The sequence below is a fragment of the Polypterus senegalus genome, chromosome 9 (assembly GCF_016835505.1).
Source record: "Polypterus senegalus isolate Bchr_013 chromosome 9, ASM1683550v1, whole genome shotgun sequence".
NCBI classification, from domain to species: Eukaryota; Metazoa; Chordata; class Cladistia; order Polypteriformes; family Polypteridae; genus Polypterus; species Polypterus senegalus.
This window is the reverse complement of record NC_053162.1, coordinates 105,162,505-105,175,004: the sequence shown is the minus strand read 5'-3', so window position 1 is coordinate 105,175,004 and position 12,500 is coordinate 105,162,505. Positions and strand designations below refer to the sequence as shown.

The 12,500-nt window shown below is 36.0% G+C and overlaps 1 protein-coding gene across 2 annotated transcripts in view; it reads right to left on the bottom strand.

Annotated features, from left to right (window-relative positions):
* The window catches only part of LOC120535613 (transcription initiation factor TFIID subunit 4-like), a 472,321-nt gene that overhangs the window by 370,393 nt on the left and 89,428 nt on the right, over positions 1-12,500 (bottom strand). For both annotated transcript variants that reach the window (XM_039763563.1, XM_039763564.1), the window contains exon 4: positions 9,438-9,632. In XM_039763563.1, the coding sequence (XP_039619497.1) occupies positions 9,438-9,632 (195 nt within the window). The remainder of the gene's footprint in view (positions 1-9,437; positions 9,633-12,500) is intronic.

The window sequence follows — 12,500 nt, the reverse complement described above, 5'->3', positions numbered from 1 at the left end:
AAATAATAGTTGTAAATAAACAGTGTGTGGTGAATTTAAGATGTCTGTCTGTGTGTGTCCGGGTCCAAGTTCACAATATACAGTATATATACAGATATATATATATATATATATATATATATATATATATATATATATATATATATATATAGATTGACTTTATTTTATATTGTGATGATTAACTTGTTTTGATGAATATGCATTTAACTGAGTGGAGTCCACAACAATGGCCAAACTAGAAGCAACTATAGAGGAAAATTTTTATTGAGGAATCTATTTCTGAACATAATGGATACACTGAATGAACACTTGTGCATGCACTTGCGACCTTTAGAATTCATTTTTGACCATGTTGATGAATCTTGACATTTTAGACCTCCCTAAGTCTGTAAATACCATTTTTGAAATTATGTCTGCGTGTGTTTGCCCCCGATATCTTAAAAACGCAACTAGATAGATGTATGAAATTTGGCATGTGGTTTTTATACCAGAACTGTAGATCTGCATTAACTTATGGGAAAAATCCATCAACTGGAAGGGGTACTTTACCTGACCACATGCTTGATTTTTTTTTTTAATTCATGCAGCTACACAGTCTGATTTATTCAACTTTACTTTTATAATAATTGTTATTAATATATTATTAATTTTGTTATTAAGTTTGTTGTTGATGGTTCTTTAATGTACATAATATAATAATTGTCTTGCAGTTTACTCCTCAAATATCCATCCCCATATCTGAGTACACAAGAAAGTCCAGGGGAGACCACTCCCGTTCATATTCACAGCTCAAAATACCTGATATTGTGAGTAGCAGAATTATTCAAATAATCCAGTAGCAGAATGATTTAAAATATCTGTCCCCATTTTTTCAATGTTTCTCTCTCAAAACAGATATTTGAAATATCATATTCTTTTTGCTCTTAACAGCTGCCATATCATACATATTGCATACCAGGGATTTCTCCCACTTTGCATCCAAACCTGCTTGTGTAGGCTGCAGGTTTCATGCAATCCTGCTCTGGATAAACCAGTTTAGATAATGTATATATTGTTTTTAATCTCAGAAGCTGTCTCTGTCATTTTGTGCCTGCCCATACTTAGCTGCCATTGCTCTGCTCATTATTGGTTTACTGTTCTTATATATGGGCTACTCAAGTCTCACTGCCTCTAACCTTCACACTACATGCTTGTTTTTCTTTGTTTCCCTCAATACAGCTAGGTAGGGTCTGCACACTAATTCAAGCCTAAGAGCCCTGTTCTTTCTTAGCCTCCGTGATTTTCATGGTCAAACCTGTCAGAACACAGCAGAATCAATTTTCTTATTTTTGTATATCTTTTTAGGTCTGCAAGGGCAAAATTCTGTCTAGAAATTGTTTGTGCCCGAGATGGAGACAGAGATCAATATGGCTTTGTAGAAAATAACAAAGCCCAGTGTTTGAGATTTTTGAAAGCACTTCCAAAGGTATTCATTGTAAGCAAATCGCTGTTGGAGCAAGATATGTTGTGTGCTGTAGACAGAGTAAAAAACCCTCACGCTTTAAATTTCACCTCGCTTTCCTTACAAATTGGCCCATTCTGGGAAATTAAAGGAAAATAACAAAAGTGCCAACAGTCAGAGCAGATTTGTTCAGCACAAATGACAATGAAAATATTTTAAAAATGATACAATTATGTAAAATTGTTCATATTCAAAAACAAAACAATAAACTGTGTCGTGTAGTAAGCCTCCACTAACATTAAACTTATATTCAAGCCTGTTAAGTGTACAGTTCTGTCTCATTGTGACAAAAAAGCTAAACTCCATAGTAGTTTTTTTTAACTGTACCATAATTACTAAAACTGAAACTAATATATATAAAAATAAAATGGGAATGTCTTTGTACAATAAAAACTAAACTAAAACTAAAAATACACAATGAAGGAAAACTAAAACTAAGCTGAATTTCCAAGTAAGATCAGAAAACATATAGAAATAAAAACTAATATAAAAAGGCAAAACTATAATAACCTTGGCAGCGTTCTGTGTTCTTTGCCAGAGCCCACTTTAACTGTGCTTGAAATACCTTACAATTTGTCCACTCATTTGCAATTTTATGAAAACTGTTGACCAAGTAATTGAATTCTTCTTGACCTAGGAGTTGGAACCACAAACTAATCTGTATTTTTCTGCATCAATGTCTTATATGAAGATTTGAACCATGGAGTTATGGATGTTATAGAAGAAAAAGGCTAATTATCTGCAAGCACTGCAAGGCAAATGAACTCCTCTACATTAGCAATATGTATTTATTGAATATTTGTAACTATTTTATTAAAGGAAATACTGCACAATTATTATTTAAATTGCTTAATCTGTATGGCAAAATCTGTATGGAGTAGTATAATTAAACAAGTTTAGAAAATGTGATTAGCATAACATGGTCGGTACTTAACAGTAATAGGCAATGTTAAGAGTAAATATTTTTGGATAAATGTTTCAAATAAGTCTATTGATACTTGGTGAAAAACACACAAGTTTTAAGGATTAACGTTTGCATGTAATGTTAATTACAATTAATCAAATTTTAACATATGATTATTAGCACTTGTAGCATTACCAGTTAAAAGTCAGTCCAATTTAAGCTTTCTTGGTTATTGATTTTAATAACAGAATGAATAATAAAGTTTAAGTAAACTTGAGGTATGGTCAAGTTTTTTAGGAATAGAGACACTCAGGACAAAATGTCTAAATCTACTGATATAAGGTGAAGATAAAGTTTAAACTACAAGTCTCTTGATACAAACAAAATGCACAATTTGTTTTGAGTATTGTTTTTCATGAAGAATGTGAATTTTATTGTGTAATAGTAATTGATACAGAAGGATAAAACAAATGTGAATATTAATGTATTAGGAACTTAGGATTAGATGCACCATTAGGACACACATTTTATTATACTGGGCCTTAAAGTTTAAACGTGCTAAATTAGATGCAGGGTACAGTACAAACTTTTAAAGTTTGTAGAACATGGCATTAAGGAAATGAAGTTTGTGGGATAGTGCCAACAGTGTTTTTAGGAACTGGGGTAATTAGGGCCATATAGACAGAAATAGTTGGTGGCAATAATGGACAAATAATATATTATGGCATCATGGAGTTATGTAATATAGAAGATAGCAAAACAAAGTAATAATTCAGCACAACAGAGATGGAAGTGTCTTATGCATGGAGAGGTGAGTGTGCAGTTTGTGAAATTGGAAAATCCAGATACAAACCAAGTATCCAAGCTGGTGGTAGAAGACTAACATCAATAAGAGGCTTGGGTAGAACCCTTGCAATTTTAACGTGACCTTGACATGAGCCAGTGGCTTGCATTAATGAGAGTACAGCTGACATCTTCTGGAGGGAGGATTGACACCTACTTTTAGCAAGATAGCTGGTTTTATGCAGCAAGGGTTATCATCTAATTTAAGACCACAGCAGGATGTAAACTGGGGCAACTTTATGGATGCAAGAGGATGCAAGCATGGTTTGTATACGAATTCTCTCTCTGGTTATTGTTGTAAACATCATTGGGACCATTAAAATGTCCACAGTCCCTAGTTTAAGTAAATAGTTCAGTTGTCTGTAACATCACCATCACCACCACCACCACCACCACCACCAATTAAATGATCTGACCATTGATGAAAAATATAGGTCTAGGAACACTTCTGAGAACTAAGACAGCTAATACTTGCTGGATAAGAAGTAAATCAAATAGTTGTTGCCAATGTTTTATCATCGTACTTGAAAGTTGCGAGGTTATGGTACACAAATCTGAAATTTACAGGAGAAAGCATGTAATGCCAGGATACTCTGAAGAAAAAGGACTTTGATAAATGTCATTGTTTGACTTGATTTTCAATGTTAACTGTTATTGATTTATGTAATTTATCTTCAGTATTAATGATTTCCACTGCTTTATATTATCCCCCAAATTCAGCTAGCTAGGAATCTTTTACTTCTTTTAAGCCCCAAACGGGGGACGTATTTTGTATACAATTTTTATACAGATTGGGAATAGAGTTACAGTAGGAAACTGGTCCTTACAATTTTAGTGGGATTTTAAAAAGTCCCAAAGGGGGGAGTATGGAAGAATAATTTTAGGGTAACATAGCATTCATCTTAAAGAAATAGCATAAAGGCTTAATAAATGTCAGAAACCTGTTCAGGCACACCAGGAAACCAGATAAAGGTCAAGAGAACAACAAAATGTACACTGAAATATAAGAATTGGTTTAAGAAAAATACTGAGATGGTCAAATAAATAATGTACAAGAAGAAAGGTTGATGTAATATACAAAATGTACTGAAGGATGACTAAGAAATCAGCAGATGTCCTATAAACGAGAATGGACAATTATTACATGCGCAGAAATTTCAAGGGTGGTGGCGCAACTCAAAGGTATAAGAAGAACCAAAATATAACAGACTTATCTATACATATAAAAGGCAAAGCCCTCACTATCTCATCACTAATTCTCCCACTTTCCATATAGGTGGGAAGCTGAAATTTCACATGCTCATTCCTTGCAGTGTACTTAATAAAGTTAGGTATGTTTCATCTCCTATTGCAACACCCAAGGGGGGAAAAAGTTGTGCCTCCTAAACTATATATATATATATATATATATAAATAGGGGAAACCCTCCTCACTATTTCTGCAACTTCCAATATACGTAGGAAGCCCAAATACAACTGACAATCATGTTACATTATTTTTAAAATGTTTCCTTTTCTTTTTCATAACTTCTTTAACACACTACTTCTCCGCTGCGAAGTGCGGGTATTTTGCTAGTTTTATATATATCAACTGGGTGTAAACCCATGAACCACTCAGAATAAAATATATGCATTTATTGACATTGCATGTAAATTTGGTAGTTTATAAAATGAACCTCTATTCTTTGTTTTCTCTGACCATTCTCATCATGCTCTAATAGACAGCATTTGTAGAATGCTCCCTCCAAGGCATTTTGCTGAGGAATAATTAAAAGATAAAATGAACAGCTTTTCTCCTGCCTGATGACTGATTTGACCTGTTAGGGGATGTTTCTTTCTTTAATAAGATGTTAAATTTCAAACACACTTGTCCTTCCTTTTCAGCGCAAGCACTTTACTCTTTTGTCAAGCTACCAGCACACCTCGCTTCTAGAGCATCTATCAAAGTCGGCACAGATGACGTAGCAACGCCATACTGATTGCATTTGTCCCTTTCCCTGTGTACAGAACCAAATTCCAAATGTATCCCGTTTTAGATTCACAAAGCATTATGCCAAATCTTGCTCTTTTCTGACACGATGTAATGTATCCATGACAGTCTACCCTTACAAGCCATGAGACTTTCATTGATGCTGACATCATGGTCCAGAATGTAAATGCTCCGAAATTTTACAACAAAGGCCTGGCATATCTCTAAAATTTTCTTTATTTTCAGTGGTGAGTGGGCATTCTCAACAAAGTCGTCATTGTTGGTAAAGTGCAGATACTTAATAATTAGTGAAAACGAACATTCAGACAATTTCTCCAAAGAATGGCAGCACTGACAGCACTTCTACAGGGATTCTTGGTGCTAAAACATACTCAAGACGCATCTGTACAGTTCCCAAGTGACACTCTAGACTAACGCATTTAGCACGGTTTTCTCAGCCTGAGTAACCCTCAGGTCTAACGCTAAGGAGGTGAACACAGCTAAGAAAGAAAAAAAAAAAAAGTTGTTTATCAATTTATTTATTTTGTAATTCCACTAGATAACAATGGTTTTTCCACTGTATAAAGAATTAATAGTATCTTAAATGAACCTCAGTGTTTTTTACGGAAGAAACATGTAAGTAATAAAAATACCAATGCCCGTACACCTTGGAACTTATTCACATAAGCAGATTATAGGTTAGCAGTCAAAAGAACATCATGCAATATATTTCATCTTGTTAAATATCTTTTTCAGATAACTGCCCCTGAACTGATTACCTTTATGTGTATATTTTATCTACCTGAGTATGAAAGAAAAGAGATTTGAAATTTGAAAATTTTAGACCCATTTCTAACCTGCCCTTCTTAAGTAAAATTTTAGAGAAGGCAGTCATTATGCAGTTAAATGACCACCTAAATAAACATGCTATTCTTGATACTTTTCAGTCAGGCTTCAGAACAAATCACAGTACAGAAACTGCACTTGTTAAAGTAGTAAATGACTTGCGGGTAAATGCAGACAGAGGCCATTTATCTGTTCTCATCCTCTTAGATCTGAGTGCTGCATTTGACACCATTGATCATAATATTCTTAGAAATCGCCTTAGTCAATGGGTGGGCCTCTCTGGCAGTGTCTTAAATTGGTTTGAATCCTACCTGGCAGGGAGAAAATTCTTTGTGAGTTGTGGTAATCAAATCTCAAAGACACATGATATCCGATATGGTGTTCCACAAGGCTCTATCCTGGGTCCGCTGTTATTCTCAATCTATATGCTTCCGTTAGGTCAGATTATCTCAGGTTACAATGTGAGCTACCACAGCTATGCTGATGACACACAGCTGTACTTATCTATAGCACCTGATGACTCCGACTCTTTCGATACACTAACACAATGTCTTACTGGTATTTCTGAATGGATGAATAGTAATTTTCTCAAACTAAATAAAGAGAAAACTGAAATTTTGGTAATTGGCAATAATGGATTCAGCGAGGTTATCAGAAATAAACTTAATGCACTAGGATTAAAAGTTAAGACGGAAGTAAAAAATTTAGGGGTAACCGTTGACTGTAATCTGAATTTTAAATCGCATATTCATCAGACCACTAGGACAGCATTTTTCATTTAAGAAACATAGCTAAAGTTAGACCTCTTATATCATTGAAAGATGCTGAGAAATTAATTCACGCTTTTGTTTTCAGTAGACTAGATTACTGTAACGCACTCCTCTCAGGACTACCCAAAAAGACATAAATCATTTGCAACGAGTGCAGAATGCAGCTGCTAGAATCCTAACTGGGAAAAGAAAATCCAACACATTTCTCCAGTTTTGATGTCACTACACTGGTTGCCTGTGTCATTCAGGATTGACTTTAAAATACTGCTTATGGTTTATAAAGCCTTAAATAATCTCGCTCCATCTTATATATCGGAATGCCTGACACGTTATATTCCAAATCGTAACCTTAGATCTTCAAATGAGTGTCTCCTTATAATTCCAAAAGCTAAACTTAAAAGAAGTGCTGAGGCGGCCTTCTGCTGCTATTCACCTAAAATCTGGAATAGCCTGCCGATAGGAATTCGCCAGGCAAATACAGTGGAGCAATTTAAAACACTGCTGAAAACACATTACTTTAACATGGCCTTTTTATAACTTCACTTTAACATAATCCTGATACTCTGTATGTTCAATTCTTCATAATAACTATTCATGGTGGCTCTAAAATCCGTACTGGACCCTGCTCTCTCTTTGTTTCTTTTCCGGTTTCTTTGTGGTGGCGGCCTGCGCCACCACCACCTACTCAAAGCATCATGATGCTCCAACAATGATGGACTGAAAGCCAGAAGTTTAAGTGACCATCATCATCAGGTCCTTCCATGAAAATATGATGATTTATGTTAGGTAGAATGCCCAGAGGGACTGGGCGGTCTCTTGGTCTGGAACCCTACAGATTTTATTTTTTCTCCAGCTTTTGGAGTTTTTTGTTTTTCTGTCCACCCTGGCCATCGGACCTTACTCTTATTCTATGTTAATTAATGTTGACTTATGTTTATTTTTTATTGTGTCTTCTATTTTTCTATTCATTTTGTAAAGCACTTTGAGCTACATTTTTTTGTATGAATATGTGCTATATAAATAAATGTTGATTGATTGATTGATTGATTGATAGCATGCTGATCAAGTTGGGGCATGTTGTGACACGTCTCAAGGTTACTCAAATGTAGCTGTGGCTCAGTGCAAGTCTAATATTTCAAGAGACAAGATGTCAGGAGAGTCCTCATGTGAATCAAATAAGAAAATGCTAGATCTGGAGTAACGTTCAGTAAATAAAGTCCTCACAAAACAAGGGGAAAAGGCAAAGGAGACCCATGAACACATAACTATAGTTTATGGTGAGTCTGTTCCATCTTCCTACAAAGTAAAATTTTGAAGCAAGCAGTTTAAGTGGGGTAGAAAGTCCTCTGAAGATGACCCTCATACTGGATGGCCAGTGGAAGCAACTTCAAGAGTAATGTGCAATAAAGTCGAGGATTTAATTTTGTCAGATAGACAAATTAAGGCTTCCCAAATAGCTGAAGAAATTGGCATCTTGGCAGGTACAGTTTGGAAAATAATTAATGAAAATTTTGGCAAGTCAAAGTTCAGTGCAAGATGGGTTCCAAGAATGCTGAAACCAGGTCAGAAGGCCACGAGGCTCCAGTGCTGTCAGGAGAACTTGGAGATGCTCCAAGAAGACCAAGTGAATTTTTTCATTTGTTGACTGAAGATGAGACTTGAGCCTATCACAAGATCTGGAGTCCAAAACAGACTTAATGCAGTGGAAGCACAAGTCATCCCCCAAGCCAAAAAAGTTTAAGACAGTTGCCATGAATTTGCCTGCAAAGTTTTCTGTCTTCTGGGACTTTTGCTTCTAGAGTTCTTGCCACACAAGACAAACATAACTGAGGATACTTACGGCAACACAATGATTGCTTCCTGGAGTCAATCAAGGAGAAAAGCGGTGGAAAGCTCATGCAAGTCTATATTTTAGGTTGGACCAACAGCAAAACAAATGCAAACGTTTGTAAAAAAAACAAATATCAGCATAGCTATTTAATAATGATTTTCGAATAAATAGACAAACAAATAAACTATGGTTTTATTTATATAGATTTCTTTTAGAAAGGCAATGAAATTCAGTGTAAGCTATATTTAATTGGCCAAAAAAAACTCAAAAACTCCATCTTGCTGATTAACATTAGCAAATATTTAACAAACTTATACTCCAGAGGCTGCGGTGGGCTGGCGCCCTGCCCTGGGTTTGTTTCCTGCCTTGCGCCCTATATTGGCCGGGATTGGTTCCAGCAGACCCCTGTGACACTGTAGTTGTTGATGTGGGGGATTGGATAATGGATGGATGGATACTCCAGAGGAAAGTAATTCATCATAATTAATACAACTAGTAATAATACAAAGACTACAAGTAACCAATGAATTGTGAAATCAGTCACTTAAAGTGTTAACATGTTATGAAAGAAAAAATAAGTCAGACCATGACTTATACATTATCAACAAAAACACGGATGATTTGACATAATAAGATATACTAGTAATTTAGCACTTTTAGGAAAAGGCTTTAAACTTGATGATGTAAAGTTAGGAAATCCAATAATTAAATAAATGGACATGTAAACAAACCCAAATATCTTATTCTGTGATTGTGCAAAAAGAACATTGATACCTGTGAAATGACAGAAACTCCAGGTGCTGGAGAACTGGTAACTCCTGTACTTGGTGCAACCTGGGAAGATATAGCAGACTGAACAGCTGGCTGTGGTTGACCCTGAGTGGGATTTTGACATCCTGTAATGACTGTAACTGGTGGCTGTGGAGCGGTCACTGATGCTGACACTGCCACTGAAGTCTGGGTTGGTTTCTGAAAAGAAAGAAAAAAATATTTTTCCAAAACAATATTAAGTCAATTAAACAGAAAAAGCAACATCAAAGCAATGCATCATGTTTGAAACTACGAAAACACTGTTGATGACTAAAATACTTGTTTAAAACTTGATATACATACACATATATATATATATATATATATATATATATATATATATATATATATATATATATATATATATATATATATATATATATATATATATATATCTATATATATTAATATATAAATATATATCTACAATGGTGTGAAAAACTATTTGCCCCCTTCCTGATTTCTTATTCTTTTGCATGTTTGTCACACAAAATGTTTCTGATCATCAAACACATTTAACCATTAGTCAAATATAACACAAGTAAACACAAAATGCAGTTTTTAAATGATGGTTTTATTATTTAGGAGAAAAAATCCAAACCTACATGGCCCTGTGTGAAAAAGTAATTGCCCCCTAGTTAAAAAATAACCTAACTGTGGTGTATCACACCTGAGTTCAATTTCCGTAGCCACCCCAGGCCTGATTACTGCCACACCTGTTTCAATCAAGAAATCACTTAAATAGGAGCTGCCTGACACAGAGAAGTAGACCAAAAGCACCTCAAAAGCTAGACATCATGCCAAGATCCAAAGAAATTCAGGAACAAATGAGAACAGAAGTAATTGAGATCTGTCAGTCTGGTAAAGGTTATAAAGCCATTTCTAAAGCTTTGGGACTCCAGCGAACCACAGTGAGAGCCATTATCCACAAATGGCAAAAACATGGAACAGTGGTGAACCTTCCAGGAGTGGCCGGCCGACCAAAATTACCCCAAGAGCGCAGAGCGACTCATCCGAGAGGTCACAAAGACCCCAGGACAGCGTCTAAAGAACTGCAGGCCTCACTTGCCTCAATTAAGGTCAGTGTTCACGACTCCACCATAAGAAAGAGACTGGGCAAAAACGGCCTACATGGCTGATTTCCAAGACGCAAACCACTGTTAAGCAAAAAGAACATTAGGGCTTGTCTCAATTTTGCTAAGAAACATCTCAATGATTGCCAAGACTTTTGGGAAAATATCTTGTGGACTGATGAGGCAAAAGTCCCGTTACATCTGGCGTGAAAGGAACACAGCATTTCAGCAAAAGAACATCATACCAACAGTAAAATATGGTGGTGGTAGTGTGATGGTCTGGGGTTGTTTTGCTGCTTCAGGACCTGGAAGGCTTGCTGTGATAGATGGAACCATGAATTCTACTGTCTACCAAAAAATCCTGAAGGAGAATGTCCGGACATCTGTTCGTCAACTCAAGCTGAAGCGATCTTGGGTGCTGCAACAGGACAATGACCCAAAACACACCAGCAAATCCACCTCTGAATGGCTGAAGAAAAACAAAATGAAGACTTTGGAGTGGCCTAGTCAAAGTCCTGACCTGAATCCAATTGAGATGCTATGGCATGACCTTAAAAAGGCAGTTCATGCTAGAAAACCCTCAAATAAAGCTGAATTACAACAATTCTGCAAAGATGAGTGGGCCAAAATTCCTCCAGAGCTGTAAAAGACTCTTTGCAAGTTATCACAAACACTTGATTGCAGTTATTGCTGCTAAGGGTGGCCCAACCAGTTATTAGGTTCAGGGGGCAATTACTTTTTCACACAGGGCCATGTAGGTTTGGATTTTTCTCCTAAATAATAAAACCATCATTTAAAAACTGCATTTTGTGTTTACTTGTGTTATATTTGACTAATGGTTAAATGTGTTTGATCAGAAACATTTTGTTTGACAAACATGAAAAAGAATAAGAAATCAGGAAGGGGGCAAATAGTTTTTGACACCACTGTATATCTATATACATATCTATATACATATACATATACATATATATATACATATACATACACATATACATATATATATACACATATGCATATATACATATACATATATACATATACATCTATACTAATAAAAGGCAAAGCCCTCACTCACTCACTCACTCACTCATCACTAATTCTCCAACTTCCCGTGTAGGTAGAAGGCTGAAATTTGGCAGGCTCATTCCTTACAGCTTACTTACAAAAGTTGGACAGGTTTCATTTCGAAATTCTACGCCTAATGGTCATAACTGGAAGGTATTTTTCTCCATTAACTGTAATGGAGTAGAGCTGCAAAGACGTAGGGGGGAGTTTAGGTGACATCATCACGCCTCCCACGTAATCACGTGAACTGACTGTCAACGCAGTACGTAGAAAACCAGGAAGACCTACAAAAAGCGCTTAAGAAAACATGCATTATATAATTGAGAAGGCAGCGAAACAATAAGAAGCGAGCGAGTGGCATATACTACCATATTCATGAGTGCTGCTAGCTCGGAAAGAAAGCAAGGTGTAAACCTAAACTTTAAATTAAGTTCATAGACAGGCTACGCTGGCGTTTCGCATGCCCACAGGTAATGCGGGATACAAGTTTAATGAGAGGACGCAGGATATAAACGAGAGTTTTGATCACTTTGTAACTAAGTTAAAATTGTAGGTGAAGGGGTGTGCTTATGCAAATTCAGAGACTGTGTTTGTGGGGATTGACAGTTAAGGCGGTGGGGAGTCACGTCATCATCTCCCCTCCCATTTACCTCAAGTTAATACACACACGGTCTCTAGAGTTTCAACACACTGAATCCTCCAGGCACTACTTACAAAAGGTCACATTGACAAGCGTGTTACGCTATTTTTAAAATCTTTCCTTTTCTTAGCACAAGCACAGCTGAGAAGCTTTGATGCATGTGCTCCATAACAGCGTTGAAAAATAATGCATTTAATCACACTTTGCATTACAAGCAAAGGGAGCTTTTGTCAATGCATGATTTCC